Source organism: Scyliorhinus torazame, chromosome 15, assembly GCF_047496885.1.
Source record: "Scyliorhinus torazame isolate Kashiwa2021f chromosome 15, sScyTor2.1, whole genome shotgun sequence".
Lineage (NCBI taxonomy): Eukaryota > Metazoa > Chordata > Chondrichthyes > Carcharhiniformes > Scyliorhinidae > Scyliorhinus > Scyliorhinus torazame.
Genome location: NC_092721.1, coordinates 176,817,196 through 176,836,485, shown reverse-complemented (window position 1 = coordinate 176,836,485; position 19,290 = coordinate 176,817,196). Strand labels below are relative to the sequence as shown.

Genomic DNA, 19,290 nt, shown 5'->3' with positions numbered 1-19,290 from the left:
AACAATCTATGTTTCTAAAAGGATCAGGAGTAAGCCATTCGGCCCTTCAAGCTGTTCGTTATGATTAAGATTAAGACTGATGGCCGATTAAGACTTCCTTACTCCTGTACTCACATCCCCTTGCAATAAAGACTAACATACCATTTGCCTTCTGAATTGTTGTTGCACCTGCATGTTAGCTTTCAGTGACTTATGAACAAGAACACTCAGGTCTTTTTGGACAACAAGATGTCCCGATCTCGTATTTAAAAAATAGCCTCACATTTTTTCACATATTCCATCTGCCATGCTCTTGCCCACTCACTTAGCCTGCCTAAATCACCCTGAAGCCTCTTTGCACCCTCCTCACAACTCACATTCCCGCATACCCTTCAACTCACAGTCCCACCAGGCTTGACTAATCAGCAAATTTGGAAATATTTCATTTGATCTTCACATCCAAATCATTGATGTAGATTGTGAATAGCTGGGGACCAAGCAATGATCCTTGTGATACCTCACGGGTCACAGTCTGCCAACCGGGAAATTATCCATTTATCCCTACTTCCTGTTTTATGTCTGTTAACCAATCCTCAGTCCATACCCAGTTATGTTTCTCCCAATCCCATGAGGTCTAATTTTGCTTACTAAATACACCACATTCCCAATCAATTCTGCTCATAGCATCCTCATAAAACTGGGCCCCAACCTCCCTTGAATCCAGGTCCACCCAAGATGGAAGCTTCCTCCACCCCTCCATCGGATTATATATAAAGAGACCCTCGTCGCCAGCTTTTTAATCTACCCCGCATCTTCCAAACCCCACCTCCCCCTCGGCTGTCCACCCAACACCCCTCCCCCTTTCCCTCACCCTTCCAAACATCGGCTAACCATTCCTCCCAACTCAAATAGGCACCCATTTCCTCCCCCTCCACCCCCAACACAGAAAACCCAACCAACCTAAACCCAAGGAATTTATCAACAATAATTTCTCCAGCACTACTTTTTTTCCTCATACTAATTTCTTTCAGATCTTCTATTTCATAATGGCACCCCAATATTTCAGGGAGTTTTTTTGTATCTCCTTCGAGACAGACGCAAGGGGTTGGTGATTTTCTGCCCTCATTTTCGGCAGACGGGAATGGTGGCAGTGGCAGAGAATCCAATGAGAGTCCCGTTCTGATTGTCCCCGTCCTTCGTCAATGATAATTCACCTGATGAAGGAGCTGAACTCGGAAAGCTAGTGATTCGAGACAAACCTGTTGGACTTTAACCTGGTGTTTTAAGACTTCTTACTGTGCCCACCCCAGTCCAACGCCAGCGTCTCCACGTCATCGTCAATGATGTAATGGGTTCCTGCCATGAAAGGTCAGAAACCCTATTGCCATGGATTTTAATATCATTAGCGCCCTTTCCCACTCTATTACCACCTCACCACCATTGGATTTGGATATACTATATTTAGTTCTTATCTAAATCATTAATATACATTGTGAATAGCTGGGGGTCCTTGGGGATCCTACTCTACAGTACCCCACTAGTTATGGCCTGCCATTTGAAATAGACCCGTTTATTCGTACTCAGTCTCCTGTCTACCAACCAGTTTTCTATCCATCCCGATACACTACCCCCAATCTTACGGGCTTTAATTTTACACGCTAATCTTACATGTGGGATTTTGTTGAAAGCCTTCAGCAAGACAAATAAACCACATCCAGTGGTTCCCCCGCATGAACTCTACTCTACTAGTTACAACCTCAAAGAATTCCAGTAGATTAGTTAAGTATGATTGCCCTTTCGTAAATCCATGCTTATTCTGTCCGATCCTGCCACTGTTTCCAAGTGCTCTGCTATTAAATCTTTTATAGTGGACTCTCGCATAGTCCCCACTACCAATGTCAGGCTTACAGGTCGATAATTCAGTTTTCTCTTTGCCTCCCTTTTTAAATAGAGGGGTTACATTAGCTACCCTCCAATCATAGAGACCATACAATCTTGGAAGATGACCACCAATACATCCACTATTTTTAAGGCCACTTTTTCAAACATATTTTTATCAAGGCATTTATATAAACACACAAATGAGAGCAGGAACACACTGGTACAACATAATAAATAATCAACACCCGCATGCCCCCTGCTCTTCCCCTCCTCCTGGACACCTGCCCCCTGACCACCCCACCCCCAACAGCACCTCATTCTGCAACCCCAAGGGCGGCAACCCAGGAAAGGACGCACCCGCCCCTCCACAAAGCCCCGAACCTGCTTGTTTGCCTGCAGCTTCTGCATTGGTGCCCTGTGCGCTTGGTCAAGTTCCAGGGGCCTGTCGAAGGCCCCCTCCCCCATCAACGTTTCCAGCATCTTAGCCTCTTATGTACTGGTGTCCGCTCCCTCGATGACTTCAGGCTCCAAGAGGCCTTACACAACTAGATTGCCAATTATTCCTTTCTCATTACACAGTAGCCAGTCTATGATAGCCTTCCTCTCATTCCTCAACGTATTGGTCCAGAAAACCATCCCGTATACACTTCATGAATTCCTCCTCTATGGTATTGTTACTAGTTTGACTTGCCCAATCGATATACAGATTAAAGTTACCCTTTACCATAGTACTGTGGTCAGCCCTTTCATCCACCTTGCAGTCCTTTTCATCCACATAGGTAGCAAGCATCTCTCGTACCTGTTGGATGAAGTCAGCAGCTGAGGCTCCTCTAATACTACATGCTGGTTCCCCTTACATTCCTGACTCACAGTCACACCCTCTTGTCCCTGACCATTGACCAACTTCTGCCTAACTTAAGGGGAGTGACTAGCTCTTGAACAAAGTATCCAGGCGACTCTCCTTATTGCTGATGCCCACAATGTCCGCAATTCAGACTCCAGCTCAGCAATTTGGAGTCGAAGTTGCCTCTGTTGCAGATATTTTCTGCAGATAAGGTTATCTGGGATTGCAATGCATTCCAGAGATTTGCAAATACCAACTCATGTCTCATACCATTGCAGTTTCCTTTATTTAGATTCAGGATCTAGTCTCGGAATCAGCTATGTCACTCTCCATCTTTGTGCACACCACCAAGCCTGCCATTTCAGTCAAACCTTATTTACTTAATTTGTCAATGAGTTAATCATTTGCACAGGTAAAGTAATATAAAGTTGCATTCACCTAGCTTGAAGACAAGGAAGGAACTCACCACTTACTGGAGGCTGAAAAAAAGTAGAAAAAGGAGCATCTCTTTGCCCCTCTGCACGGAATTCCCACCTGAACCAAATTCACAACTATACACTGTATACACATCACCTTTTGAGGGCAACCACTGCCAGCTGATTTACAGATAACTGAAACTTCAGGCAGTTTTAACTCGGCTATTAAACTAACATTGTAACAATATAACTCTTAATCTAAATTTGAACTTAAGAAAAGTTTACCAGAACCTACCACTTGAACCAAATTCCCTTCTACACAATCTGTCTACATCTCAGTCAGGCATAGTCTTGTCTCTGCATGCCCCTCTCTCTCTCTCTATCTTTATAATATACCTTTAAGGAAACAATCTCAATGCAATTATTATATTTCATATGAAGTACCTTCACAGGAGATGAGCGCAGTGGACTACGTCCTCGGGATGAATTGCATTGGCTTGAAGACTTGTTTCTCAACATCTTTAATAAGTATTCTACCTCAGCTTTGTAGAAATCTCTTTCTTGTGCTATAGTCTTCACAAATGTATCTAAAAGAAAAGGAGGTTTATTTTTCTCATACGAGCGTAGTTGAATTTCTTTTTTTTCTGATCCTGGAACCAATTCAAGACCTGAAATGGAGCAAACAGAAAGATGGAATGAGAACAGTGATATTAGTTTGTCACATAAACTATCTTGTATTGCAGACTGCTAAATTCATTATTCTCTAATTTGGTAAATGCAGCTTTTTTTAAAAAAAAAGAATTCAGTGAGACACATGGGGCGGGATTCTCCACTCCCGCGCCGAAGTGGCCGCGCCATCGTGAACGCCGTCGAGGTTCACGACGGCGCAAAACAGCCCCGATCCTGACCGATTCAGGCCCTGACAAAGGGCTAGGATCGGGGCCGCGTCATCTACACGCGCCAGTCCTTGTCACCCGCGTAAAGACGGCGCCGCATAGACGACGCGGCCGCGCCGCATGACTGGTATCATCCACGCATGCGTGGTTGCCGTCCTCTCTAAGTCCGCCCTGCAAGAAGTTGGTGGACAGATCTTGCGGGGCCGCGGAAGGAAGGAGGTCCTCCTTCAGAGAGGACGGCCCGACGATTGGTGGGCACCGATCGCGGGCCACCCCACATTTGAGGTACCCCCCGGTGCAGGATCCCCCCTCGCCCCCCCCCGCAGGCTGCCCCCCCAGCGTTCGCGCGCTGTTCCTGATGGCAGCGACCAGGTGTGGACGGCGCCGGGGGGGGAACCTGTCATTGTGGCCTGGCCGCTCGGCCCATCCGGGCCTGAGAATAGCGGGGGTGCCGGAGAATCGCCATTTTGGGTGTCTCCGGCGATTCTCCGGCCTGTGGCCCGCGGAACTCGACCGGGCCGTTCCCGCCGCTTGGGAGAATCGCGGGAGGGCGGCGGACTGGCGTCCCGGGAAATTTTGGCGGCCCAGGGGACTTGTGAGAGGAAACTGGAGCACCCGGAGGAAACCCACGCAGACTCAGGGAGAACGTGCAGACTCCACACAGTGACCTCAGCGGGAATCGAACCTGGGACCCTGGCGCTGTGAAGCAACAATGATTATGTTTCCACAGCCTTTGGGGTATATGACCCAAAGGTTCCCCACCCTCCATGTGAAGAAATTCCTCCTCAACCCAGTCTTAAATATCCTATCTGTTATTGTGAGATTATGTCTCCTTGTTCTAAACTCACCAGCCAGGGGAAACATACTATCTACATTGACCCTGTCACACCCTGTGAAAAGTTTGCAAGCTTCAATGAGCTCACCTCAGTCTTCGAAACTCTAGGGAATACAGACCCAGTTTCCCCAATCGCTCCTCATAAGGCAACTCAGCCATCCTCGGGATCAGTCTGGTGAACCTCTTTGCACCCCCCCTCTATGGGAATTATATCCTACCTTTGATAAAGGAGACCAAAACTGTACATTTGCACGAAGGTTTTGTACAATTGCAGCAAGACATCTTTACCTCTGTACTCAAACCCCCTTGTGATGAAGGCCAACATATTATTTGCCTTCCTTATTGATTGTTGGATCTAAATGCTAGCTTTTAGTGACTCATGAACACCCAGGTCCAACACTCACCAATCTCTCAACATTTAAGAGCTACCCTGTCTTCTGGTTTTTTTTCTACCAAAAAGTGGATAATTCTAACTTATTCACATTATATTCATCTGCCACTTTCTTTCCCATTAATTCAACCTGTACAAGTCTACATGGACCCTCCTCACAACTTACAAACTTTGTTTGTATCATCAGTAAGTCTGGAAATATTACAATTGGTTCCCAATTCTAAATCATTTATATAGACTGTGAACAGCTTTGGCCCTAGCACTGATCAGTATCAGTTAGAGATCCTGAGAATGACCTGTTTATTCCTACAGAGATCAATACAGCTCAGGAACAGGCCCTTCGGCCCTCCAAGCCTGCGCCAACCATGATACCTGCCTCAAGTAAAACCATATGCACTTACGGAGTCCGTATCCTTCCATTCCTATCTTATTCTTATATTTGTCTCGATGCCACTCAAATGCCGCTTTCGTACCTGCTCCCATCACCTCCCCAGGCAGTGCGTTTCATATAATTACCACCCTCTGTGTAAAAGAACTTGCCTCGCACATCTGTTCTAAACTTTTCCCCATGCACTTTAAACCTATGTCCCCTAGTACTTGACTCTCCTACTCTAGGAAAGAGCATCTGGCTATCCACTCTGTCCATGCCACTCATAATCTTGTAGACCTCTATCAGGTCGCCTCTCAGCCTCTGTTGTTCCAGTGAGAACAGACCGAGCTTAATTAACCTCTCCTCATAGCTAATGCCCTTCATACCAAGCAACATCCTAGTAAATGGCTTCTGTACCCTCTCCAAAGCATCCACATCCTTGTGATAGTGTGACGACCAGAATTGTACACAATATTCCAAATGAGGCCTAACTAAGGTCCTGTACAGCTGCAACATGACTTGCCAATTTTTATATTCAATGCCCCAACCAATGACAGCCAGCATGCCGAATGCCTTCTTGACTACCTTATCCACATGCGTTGCCACTTTCAGTGAACGTGGACATTCACGCCCAGATCTCTCGGCCTGTCAGTGCTCGCAAGAGTTCTACCACTTATTGTGTAATTCCTACATGCATTGGGCCTTCCAAAGTGCATTACCTCACACTTGTCCGAATTAAACTCCATCTGCCATTTCTCTGCCCAAGACTCCAACCAGTTTATATCCCGCTGTAATCCTCTGACAATCCTCTTCACTATCTGCAACTCCACCAATTTTTGTGTCATCTGCAAACTTACTAATCAGATCAGTTACATTTTCTTCCAAATCATTTATATACACCACGAACGACAAAGGCCCCAGAACTGATCCCTGTGGAACGCCGCTAGTCACAGCATTCCATTCAGAAAAGCACCCTTCTACTGCCACCCTCTGTCTTCTGTGCCCAAGTCAGTTCTGTATCCAACTTGCCAGCTCTCCTCTGATCCCATGTGACTTCACCTTTTGTACTAGTCTACCATGAGGTACCTTGTCAAAGGTTTTACTGAAGTCCATGTATACAACATCTACCGCCTTTCCCATATCTATCATCTTTGTAATTTCCTCGACTATTTCCTGATCGATCTGATAGGTAACAGAAGGCTATTTAGTGTAAATATTAAGACCCAGTTTTAATACCCATTTTAAAATGAGGATTTCAGCACTCATAACAAATACATCGCTTCAACCGAGACAAAAAGCCTGACACGTGCATAAAACTAAGTGGAGGTAAAAACAACATTTTCACTAAGCAAGATGAAAAAGCTATTGTTCTAATAAACATAGTTTCAAAGACAGTTTGACATTAAGAAATGAGCTGTACCAGTAATCAGATCAAGGCCAAGTAAGCACCACAGCAATATGAAGGCACCATTGTCCAGAATGTGGATAAAAGCAAAGTCAGAGCAGAAAACCAGTAGAAACCAGTCATGATAAAAGCACAGAATCGCATTCCATAACATGCACAAATATTCAAACATGAAACAGTCAGAACTTACGTTGCACATTAAGGATTGACAGTTAACCATCGAATCAAATGTATTTTATTCTAACCCAAACCAATTAGGACGACATAGAGGTGTAGATAGATGGCTCAAGACTGATAAGATTTCCCTTAAACATGATGGTCATCTCTATTCCGGGATCATCCTATACTTTGATCTAACTATTCGCTATCTCTATTTTTCATATTTTCACTTTTCCACTCTAACTCTTGAAGTAAATGCAAGCTGTTTTGCCATAAGCAAGAAACCATTTCTGTATTATTTTGAAAGTTAAATTGTGTACAAGATACTTCGCTTTAAGTCCGTTTGCTAGCCGGACTTTATGGAGAATAGATGTAAGTTTCTCCTAATTGTAATCAAATAGAGGCAATAAAGATTCTTGTTTGCATCTGAGAAATTTAACTCAAATTTCTACTGAGTTTTAGTGTCGCAAGACTTCACTAATTCTGCATGGTAGATCTCTTCAATTGTTCAAGCATGATTTCCCTTTTATAAATCCACGTTGACACTGTCCAATTTTACTATTACTTTCGAATGGGAAAATCTTAATTAAAACACAAAATGTTGGGAGTACACAGCTCCAAAAGATCTACACACAAAGTGCCAGCCTCCATTTCACCCCTCATCCCAAAACCTCCACTGCTGACATCTTAACTGCTTTCAAAGAAGTTGATGAACAACTGCCATATCCGGGCAAACCCCTCCACAGACCCTCTCAAGGCGAACTTTATCTTCTCCAGCCTGAGGAACTCTGCCAGGTCACTTACCCAAACCCCCGCTTTCGGCAGCCCCGTGTCCCGACATTCCAATAAGATCCGACTCCAGGCTACAAGGGAGGCAAAGGCCAAAATATCGGCCTCTCTCGGCCCCTGAACTTCCGGGTCTTCTGACACTCCAAAGACCGCCACTTCTGGACTGGGACCACCTTCACCTTCAAGACCTCCGACATAACATCGGTGAACCCTGCCAAAATCCCCCAAGCTTCGGACAGGCCCAAAACATGTGGACATGATTCACGGGGCCACTCGCACACCGCCCACACCTATCCTCCACCCCTTCAAAAAACCTGCTCATCCTGGCCACCGTCATATGTGCCCTGTGGACTACTTTGAACTGAATAAGGTTAGGCCTAGCACACGACGAGGATGCGTTCATCCTCCTCAAAGCCTTCTCCCGCACTCCAGCCTCCACCTCCCTCCCCAACTCTTCCTCCCACTTATGCTTCACTACCCCTATCGGGCCTCCCTCCCAATCCAGCAAATCCTTATACATTTCCAACACTTTACCCTTACCTACTCCTGTTTTTGACACCACCTTGTCCTGTAGCCCCTGGGGCGACAGATGGGGAAAAGACGGTACCTGCTTCCTGACAAAATCCCTTACCTGTAAATACCGAACAAATTCCTGGCGGGCAACTCAAATTCCTCCAACTCCTCCAAGCTCGAAAAGCAGCCCCTCGCAAATAGATCCCCAAACCGCTCAATCCCCTCCCGTCGCCACCCCCAAAATCTCCCGACCAGCACCCCCGGAGCAAACCTATGATTCCCACAGATCGGTGCCCAGATGCTGCCGCCACTGTCCCCACACCCTCAGGGCCGCCACCGCTACTGGGCTTGTGGGGTACCTGGGCGGCGAGGACGGTAAAGGCGCCATCAACAGTGCTCCAAACGCGAGCCTTTACAAGAGGCTGCCTCCATCTGCTCCCATACCAGCCCCTCCCCTACTACCCACCTCCTAACCATGGCTATATTCGCCGCCCAATAGAAATTCATTAAATTTGGAAGAGCTTACCCCTCCACCTCCCCTGCTCCAGCAGCACCTTCTTCACCCGCGGGGCTTTAAACACCCAAACAAACCCCAAAATCAGTGCTTTCACCGTCTTAAAAAAGGCCTTTGGGAGATTTTGGAAAACAAATAAGAACCTCAGGGGAACCGTCACCTTCACCTATTGCACCCGACCCGCCAGCCAAATTCCAAACCACCCCAGCACCTCCCACAAATAGTCCCACACCACCCGGTCGAAGGCCTTCTCCGCATCCACACTTCATCTTCAGGGGTCATCATTATAATATTTAACAGCCGCCTGATGTTATATGACAAATGCTTCCCCGCCCCACCCCGGGGGGGGGGGTCACCCCCGCCAACAACGTCCTGTCCAACACAAAATAGTCGATCCGAGAGTACACCCTATGCACATGGGAGAAAAATGAAAATTCCTTCACCCTCGGCCAAACCTCCACTGGTCCACTCCCCCCATGCACTCCATGAATCCTCTCAATTCCCTCACTACCTCCAGGTCCTGGATCTTCCCTGCTGGCACCCGCCTCATAAACTCTACATCGTCCCAGTTTGGGGGCATAAACATTCACCAACGGCATCCCCTCCAATTTCCCACTCACCATAGCTAACCCGCCCCCGGAGTCTGCCATTATGTTTCCCAATTCAAAAGCTACCCACTTATTTTTCAAGACCGCCACCCCACTCGTCTTCAAATCCAATCCTGAATGAATGACCTGCCCTACCCACCCTTTCCTGAGCCTAGTTTGATCCCCAATCTTCAGGTGTGTTTCCTGCAAGAATGCCACATCCGCCTTTAAGCTCCTCAGATGCGCGAACACGCGGGCCCTCTTGACCAGCCCATTCAACCCTCTCACATTCCATGTGATCAGCCTGGTCGGGGGACTCTCCTCTCTCCCGCCCCGATCAACCATCGCCCACGCCCCGCCCCCCAATCAACCATAGCCCCTCCCTAGCCAGCCTCTGGCCTGTGACCCGCACCCCATCAGGCCTGCCCTCGGATGTCCACCATCATCGACCCCCCTCATACAATATTTCAAAAGCCGCTCCCTTGTCGGCAGTCCCCCCTCCCCCCACAAAACAGTCCCAATCCCCATCAACTCTCTAACCACTTCTCACCCCTCCCGCCCCCCCCCCCCCCCCCCCCCCCCAAACCATCACCACCAACACCACCACCACGGTGCTTCTGTAAACTAGCTCTTCCAGCTAGCCTGGCAGCCCCCGCCCATGGCACCTAGCACCGTGGTGCATTAACATTGTACAAACTTGCTACTTTAAATTAAAAGTTAAGAAAGATTCCATATGGGGTAATAAAGCTTGAAAATCCATCAAAAATCTGAGATGGTATTGCTAGTTTTGGAATACAGCCCTGTCGAAGATTAAAAATTAAGTTAATCACTGGAATATTGCAAACACTTTATTAGCAGAATTAAACACTTTCCTCTCACACAGACCCATCATTTGATCATACATTGTGTGATTTAAAAAATGAACTTTTATTTATAGCTCTATTTACCCTTCACTCCTGAAAAAACTAATCTGCATGGAACCAAGGGCACCAGCAATCCTTGCTCAATGGATCAATGTCCCTGGGCAGTAAGTAAGGCAAGCTACCTGACTATGAAGACTCAAAAGTCTGACTATGAAGACTCAAAAGTCTGATTATGCTGTCATCTGATGACAACCTGCACATATTTTCCAGCACGAGGTACTGGATTTCAAGAATGTTAGCCTGGACTAACTTTCTCCGGCATGGTAGGTCCCCCATCCTTCATCATATGGCTGAAAGTAGCTAATTCAAGCATTAGAACCCAAATTCTTGGCCTGTACACCTCCATATTATTTCAGGATATACTGATTAAGCCAAGTAGAATCTCCATATGTGGAGTAACAACGTGATTTAACACTTCAATACACAAATATCTTTGCTACCTATAAGTTGTAAAAATTTTTACATTAAATCAGTCTTTCCGAATAACAGCCAACCTGTATCAAGGAGCTTCTCAGCTTTATATTGTTGGTGCTTCTCAAAGTTAATTATCTCCCCATTGCCCCCTCCAGTCTTCGCCTGTAATTCTGCTCTAATTTCATCAAGTTGCTGTTTCGATTTTGCTGTATCCTGGAGATGGGGAAGAAGCAACTTTTAAGAGGAGGTGATTGGAATAAAATATGCACATTATTTTTAAAATAAATGTTTCGAACCCTAGTCCAATTCCAACAGACTAAACTCAAGCCAAATTGGATGCAAACTTGCAACCTGCTTCAATAGCATGAAAACTTGGCACTATTCTTCTTGTCTGATATAACATAGAATCCTTGAAAATCAACTTTTTTTGTACAAGAATCCAAGTCAAGCTAGTAGAAATCTAGTCTGAATAAAACCCTGAGCAAGCTTAGTTAGACTCTAGTATAATGTCGCTTATTAAAATAATACCAATCACACTAAGTCAGTTTTGAGCCTTCAAAATTATATAGCACCACTTACTGATCTGAGTCTTACGATGGCTTGCTCCAACACAACAATGTCCCTCTCTTGCTTTTCAATTTCAATCTAATATAAAGATATTCAATTATTATACTTCAACAATACAGTACCATCGAAAATTGACTGTAAAATGATCACATTTGTTCCATGTATTTCAAGTAAGCGATGCCTGCATCGTAATGCAAGTTACGCATATCAAAGGTTACATACCATGAAATATATACAACAGTCACTTATGATGCATGCCACCTGCATTATGAGGTAAACATATAATTATGTAACCTTTCATTACCATTTAAGGCATGCACAGCCATATAAAAATGAACTTGGTGCAGAGCTCCAACATGGGTATTTGTAGTGATTATATAAGAAATAAATTAATCAATTAACTTAAAAGTCCCTTCTTGGAAATACTTTGATACTACACAAATAAATTTATGATATGCCACCTGGTCCCTGAGGTGGTGGGTTCAAACTCCTCATCAAGGGCTTGAGCACAAAAATCTAAACAGACACTCAAGTTTACTTGAGAGAGTGCTGCATCATTGGAGGTGCTGTCTTTCAGATGCGAAGTTACGTATCAGTTGAAAGAAAAGCCATGGATTTATCCTCAATTCTCAAACCAACAGTGCAAAAATAGATTATCTGGTCATTATAACATTGTTATTAGTGGGATCTTGCTGTGTATAAATTGGCTGCCATATTTCCTACATTGCAACACTGAACGCCTCAACTAGGAGCAAGGAGTAGGCCACTTAGCCACTCAAGCCTGCTCCGCCCTTCACTAAAGATCATGGCTGACCGGACTTTGAAAAAAAAAAACTACTTCATTACCATATTGTCCGGTACCTTGTAGAAGCAGAAAGCTTTTCAACTTTACTACAGAGAACATCCTTTGCAGTATAAAATGACGTGCCAAATCAAAAAACAATTGACCAAGGCAAGAGAAACCAACAAGGTGAAAAGATACAAGCCCAGATTTTCCTTTACAGCGGCATTGCCACAAGTGTTTTGAGCAGAACGTAATCCCAACACATTTTCAGGGATCAACTTAATTTAAGTATTCCAAATGAGTCCTCAGAAATATTCCCATCTCGGATTGGGAATTCACCACCTTGGTGGCAAATTGCATGATGTCATAAGGATTTAAATGCCTTCAGCATATTTAAGGAACTAAATAACAACAAAAAATGTTTTGCTCTGAGTATCAGGACCAGGTCTGAAATCCAGTGCAGGCCACAGAAATCCAAAATTTTCTAAAGTTTACAAATTGATGCACAAAATAAATTCCTTTGAGAAGGGAAGAACGTTTTGGAACATAAGGGAGATGGTTGAACTTCACAGACCACAGGCACAATTAAAGAAGTTGGTACTGGTAGAAGGTGCCACCAGTATTCTGAAGTTTAATAATCATCGGAGCTTGTAGAAAATATTTTTGCCACCTTCCCTTTGTGTTGAAGGGCTTCAAGAACTCACCACTAATATCCAGAAAGCTAATGTTGCACCTCAATCTCGACCTATAAATACAACTCCGTTCACAACTGACTACAGGCACCTACTAAAAAATTCAATGTGATATGCAATTGCTTGCTCATGCACTTGTCATCAGCCCCATTATGGTGTGAATGCTGTGTGGTAAACCACTGTTGCACCTCTATTAGGTGATGTATGGTAGGACCTGTACTACAGGTATGTTGGTAGTCCCTGCCTGCTGGCTCCGCTCAGTAGGCAGAGTATAAATGTGTGTGTCCTCCATGCTGCAGCCATTTCGCCAGCTGCTGTGGGAGGCCACACGTCTTAGAGCAATAAAGCCTCAGTTGTATCCAACTCAAGTCTTTGTGCAATTGATTGTGCATCATGCTGTCAGCTGGTTTAATTACATCTCATTGAAAATAGAGTATGCTTCCTCTTTTCATTATTCTTAACAACCAGAACACACACAAAAGATGACTAACCACAGATAACATCTTGCATCCGCCCTCCTCTCCACCTTTGGTCATTCAATCTATGATCAGAGAAAGCTTTGGAACTCCAAGGAGACTGAAGGTGAGAGAACTGAGTGACGTTGGGGTAGGTTCAGTCGCATGTAGTCACCAGTGATGATTATTCGTTGGGAGGAAAGCTCTGGTGCTCCTCAGTTTCTGCAGAGGTCTGACTCCTGTCTTTCTGCTGACAGCACTTTCTGTTCACACCCATCCTCTGAAAGGGGTCTGCATCGGGGGCTTTAGAACTTTGATCACTGTGTCGGGGGTGGGATTGCGGGCAGGCTCGTTGTGAAGATTAACATGACAGAGGTTTTACATGCATCAGATGTGACATGGTTTAATAATGAACATTTTATGGTGACAGATTTCTATTCCCCCTAGTGACAGATAGTGACCTCACCAGTGCTCATCTTGATCTTCCGTGGTCTAATGCTACATCTAGCTGTGTCCCCAGGATGAACATCAGAGGTGGAAGCAGAATGGTGTTTTCCGAGCCCTGTGGCCTTTAGATGCCCTTGGCGGATGTCTTCTGGAAGCCAACCTACTGTGTCGCCGTGCCACCCAGTTCTACCCCCTGCCGGCGAGATGCGGTGTCAGGAGGGGGGATTCGGAAGAACTGATGACTGCTCCTTGGTGGCAGGGTTCCAGCGCTTCCTCCTCTCTGACAGTGCCTATAGGGCCAAGGGGGGAGTGGGGGGGGGGGCACTACATGGGAGGAGTGAATGGAGTGAGCTCCAGAGGCCTGAGTCACCTGGCGCTGCCAGTCCTGGAGGCTTCCTATAGTCTGCACCATGGTATCGACGCCCTCAGTGATGGTCCTCAGTGATTGGCCACGTTCTGCAGTGCCTCAGCAATGTTCATCTGCGTCTGGGACATGTCCCAAAGTAATTGGGACAAGATGGAGAGGACCTCAGCTATGGTCATCACAGACTGAGTCATGCCTTGTTCACCGCCAAAGCACAGACTTCCTGCTCCAGGTTTTCCACTGCAGTCGCCACCCTAGCACTGTTGGCACCATCTCCTATGCCTCCAGCCTTTGGGACTCCTCCAAGCAGCCTTGCAGTTGCTGGAATGCCACTGCCAATTTTTCCTGATCTCACGGCTGTGTCCTATCATCGGCATCAGTTCTGGAAGAACCTTGACCTGAGGCTTGGCATCAGGCTGGGACCCATTTGTGTCTTGGGATCCAGCAGACATCTAACTTCTGCCTCCCTTGGATGTTTCTGCCTCCTCCACCTAATGTACATCAGCAACTGCATGGTGCTCACCAGTTTGTGTTCCAGAAGCCTGTCCACTAATGTTGCCCACCGAGGTGTGATGGAAGGTTCTGGTGATAGCTGTGAGGCCTCATCGGAGCTCTTCTCTATGATGGTCTCTTGGGTGATGGTGGAAGGAGGGGAATGATTCCCAATCACTCAGCTTCATCACATTGAGATCCTGTGCATGGACATGCGATCAGTAAGTGGGATCATTTTGTCTCACATGGACTACTCACTTGATACAGGTCATCTGGGTGAAGAGGCAGTGGATCCTAACCTCTCTTGCCCAGGCTAACCTCCCTGTCCATGACTGCTCTTCCCTCGGGCAATCCCGCGATTTCCAGGGCCCATTCTTCATCGAAGGTGGGGACTTGAATTTCAGGGACTCCAGCCACCATCTTGGCCCTTTCCCATTTATTATGGGCTATCTTCTCCTGCAGGTTTTAAAAAATAAATTCATTTACAGTATGTGGGCATCGCTGGTTAAGCCAGCATTTATTGCTCATCCCTAGTTGCCCTTCAGAAGGTGGTGGTGAGTTGCCTTCTTGAACCGCTGCAGTCCTTGAGGTGTAGTAGTGGTCGAGGGTTTGGAAGATGTTGTTTGAGGAACCTTGGTGAGTTACTGCAGTGCATCTTGTAGATGGTACACACGGCTGCCGCTGTTTGTCAGTGGTGGAGGGTTTGAATGTTTGTGGAAGCTGAGTGACCCTGGCAAAACCCAAACTGAGCGTCCGTGAGCAGGTTATTGCCGAGTAAGTGCTGCTTGATAGCACTGTTGATGATTCCTTCCATCACTTTGCTGATGGGGAGTAGACTGATAGGGCTGGGTTGGATTTGTCCTGTTTCTTGTGTACAGGACGCACCTGGGCAATTTTCCACTTTGTCAGGTAGATGTCAGTGTTGTAGCTGTACTGGAACAGCTTGGCTAGGGCGCGGCAAATTTTGGAGCACAAGACTTCAGTACTATTGCCGGGGTATTGTCAGGGGCCATAGCCTTTGCAGTATCCAGGGCCTTCAGCCGTTTCTTGATATCACATGGGGTGAATCGTATTGGTTGAAAACTTACATCTGTGATGCTGGGGATCTCCAGAGGAGACCGAGATGGATCACCCACTCGGCACTTCTGCCTGAAGATTGTTGCGAATACCTCAGCATTGTCTTGTGCACATATGTGCAGGGCTCCTCCATCATGGAGGATGGGGATATTTGTGGAGCCTCCTCCTCCTACAGTGAGTTGTTTAATTGTCCACCACCATTCACGGCTGCATATGGCAGGACTACAGAGCTTGGATCTGATGCGTTCATTGTGGAATCGCTTAGCTCTGTTTATTGCTTGCTGTTTATGGTGTTTGGTACACAGGTAGTCCTGTGTTGTAGCTTCACCAGGTCGACACCCCATTTTTCAGTATGCCTGATGTTGCTCTTGGCATGCACTCTACATTGATCGAAGGTTGATTCCCTTGGCTTGGTGGTAATGGTAGTGGGGGATATGCCTGGCCATGAGGTTACAGATTGTGGTTGAATACATTTCTGCTACTGCTGATGGCCGACAGCGCCTTATGAATGCCCAGTCTTGAGTTGCTAGATCTGTTCGATGGTAGTGCCACACAACACGATGGAGGATATATTCAATGTGAAGATGGGACTTTGTCTCCACAGGGACTGTGTAGTGGTCACTTCTACCGATACTGTCATGGACAGATGCATCTGCAGCAGGCAAATTGGTGAGGATGAGATCAAGTATGTTTTTCCCTCTTGTTGGTTCCCTCACCACCTGCTACAGTCCCAGTCTAGGAGTTATGTCCTTTAGGGCGCGGTCAGCTCAGTCTGTGGTGGTACTACTGAGCCACTCTTGGTGATGGACATTGAAATCCCCCACCCAGACCATATTCTGCACCCTTGCCACCCTCTGTACTTCCTCCAAGTGGTGTTCAACATGTGGAGTGCTGGGTTATCTTTTCCTGCGGAGACAAAGAGGTGCCATTGTAGGCCGCACGCCTGGTGGGCTGGGGGGTGTCTACAGCAGGATCCATGTGTGGGCACCACACCTGAACATAAAGCGGTTGTGCTGATGGGTCTCAGGAGTTTCTGAGAAACAAACATAAAGATCGGATGTGGGGAGGGTGCGAGGCATCAGCCAGTGGATGGGGTGGGGGGCAGGTCTGCATGCTGCCACGCTTGTGTGTTGACTGGGAGTGAGTGGTGATGGAGCGTTTAAAAGCAGATTCCCTCATTAGCGGTGAACAGCTGAGGCGCGAGTCAGGCAAGTCAGACAGCGAGGCAGTCAGTAATGTCAAGAATTTCGTGGGGGCTCATCTCTGGCACAAAATGCTGTTGAATGCAAGCTGCAATCTCGCCACTGTGGCCATTGGAAACACCCCGTCGCATGCGACCAAAACCAGACTTTGACATTTTTCCGTTGAATCGCACCCAAAATTTGCGATTCAAGACACTTGCTCAGGTGAATAAAGCCACAGGATTCCACATATGTTGAACAAAAATACTTATCTTACAGTCTTTATATCTTATACACTAATGTTCAGCATTAATATGAGGTACATTATCAATTAACAGGCAAACTATGGATCAAACCCACCACTTAAGCACAATAAACGCCAAATGCGGCTAAAACACAGAGTCCATGGGCTGGATTCTCCACTGCGCCAAATTTCTACCCTGACCCACCGGCGGAATTCTCCGTTACGCCAGCCGGTCAATGGGGTTTCCCATTGTGGGGCAGCCCCACGCCGTCGGGAAACCCCCGGGCACCGGCAAAACGGAGAATCACGGCGGCGGAGAATCCCGTTCCAGGTGTTTCTCAACAACGCATTCTGGCGTTAATTAACAGAGTCAAACAATTTCACTGAAACGCCATGGCCGGGATTCTCCGACCCTCCGCGCCAAAATCACGCTTAGCGCGGGGGCGGCGCATGGGGTCTCAGATCCGTGATCGGCTCTGACGCTGGGACGCGATTCTCCATGGACTGGAGAATCGCCGCCAGCCACGCGCGCAGTCGCCGGTCGTAGGCCGTTGAAAGAGGCCCCTGCGGCGATTCTCCGCGATCGGCCGGCCGAGTTTCCGTCGAGTTCCACCGGCGTGGTTCCACCCGGCGGGAGCTCGGACTCGCGGCCACGGTGGCCGTCCTGGTGGGAGGTCGGGGGGACAGACTCCGGGGGGGTGGGAGGCCTCCATGATGGCCAGGCCCGCGATCGGGGGCTACCAATTGGCGGGTGCGCGCGATCCAGGGGGGACCCACCTTCTTCCGCGCCAGCCTGCTGTGTGGCTCCGCCATGTTGCACAGGGGCCACCCCCAAAAACGGCCCGCAAATGCGCAGACCCGCGGCCGGAAGTGCAGGATCTTCTGGCCCCGTCGCTTTCAATGGGATTTCCCACTGAATCCACCCCACACCGCTGGGAAACCCGCGGCAGGGTTGCGCCACAAGCAGGACCAGAAGATCCTGTCAGTGTGAACAGCTGGAAAATCTTGCCCTGGTTATGCATATGCAACACTCTGCGGTCCGTCAGGAATTGAAGTTTTCAACCTTCACTCTCAACGTTGTGGTAAATTTGACTTTCAGAATACCTCACTCTTAAGCACGCTTTACTATAATGAAGGTTTCTTTACAAAAGCTTTACAATTTATTTTTACAAGTACTTATAAACGTCTAACCGATAGCTTATTACATTTTGTTGCATAATTACACACCGTATTCCAGGAAAAATATACTGGCATTGGAGGCAGTACAGAAAACGCCCACGATGTTTATCTGGGCTATGGAGGGATTTTCTTTTGAGACGTTCAGTAGGTTCAGCCTGTACTCATATCAGTTCAGAAGAATGAGAGGTGACCTTATTAAGGCATAGAGGATTCGTAGGGGGTTCGTCAGGGTAGATGCCGAGACTTTGTTTCCCCTTGCGGGAGAGTCATGGGGTTGGTTTAGTACAGAGCTAAATCACTGGCTTTGAAAGCAGACCAAGGCAGGCTAGCAGCATGGTTCAATTCCCGTACCAGCCTCCCCGAACAGGCGCCGGAATGTGGCGACTAGGGGCTTTTCACAGTAACTTCATTTGAAGCCTACTTGTGACAATAAGCGATTTTCATTTCATTTCATAATCCCAGAGTAAAGGGTTGCCATTGAAGACAGAGATGAAGAGGAATTTCTTCTCAGTGTAGAGAATCTGTGCAGTTCTTTACCTCAAGAGGGCTTTAGAGGCTGTGTTCGAAGCTGAGATAGACAGATGTTTAATCAGTAAGGGCATCAAGGGTTATGGGGATAAGGTGGGAAAGTGGAGTTGAAGATTATCACATCAGATCAATCATTTTTAAAAAAATGTTTTTATTGGATTTTTTGGTATACATAACAAATATAAATATGAACTGATCAATGATAATTGCGCAAGAGAGTACTTGGGGAGTATCATTCGAGTTATTTACATCGAGATCGGTTTTAACTATTTACACAAATTTATCAGTTTCTTCTTTTTGTTCTTTTGTCCTTTCCTCGCAGTGTTTGCTGTGTCCGTTGTGGTCCCCTGTGTATCGTTCCCCG

General features: G+C 46.7%; 1 protein-coding gene across 8 annotated transcripts in view; it reads right to left on the bottom strand.

The window, feature by feature from the left end:
- Positions 1–19,290, bottom strand: part of tsga10 (testis specific, 10) — a 261,516-nt gene that overhangs the window by 164,006 nt on the left and 78,220 nt on the right. For 4 of the 8 annotated variants that reach the window (XM_072477170.1, XM_072477174.1, XM_072477171.1 and 1 more), the window contains 3 exons: positions 11,496–11,561; positions 10,997–11,129; positions 3,565–3,788 (listed from right to left, as the gene is read on the bottom strand). In XM_072477170.1, the coding sequence (XP_072333271.1) occupies positions 3,565–3,788; positions 10,997–11,129; positions 11,496–11,561 (423 nt within the window). Of the gene's footprint in view, positions 1–3,564; positions 3,789–10,996; positions 11,130–11,495; positions 11,562–11,605; positions 11,665–19,290 lie in introns of those variants that run through there. The other 4 variants (XM_072477173.1, XM_072477176.1, XM_072477172.1 and 1 more) reach the window with 4 other exon arrangements.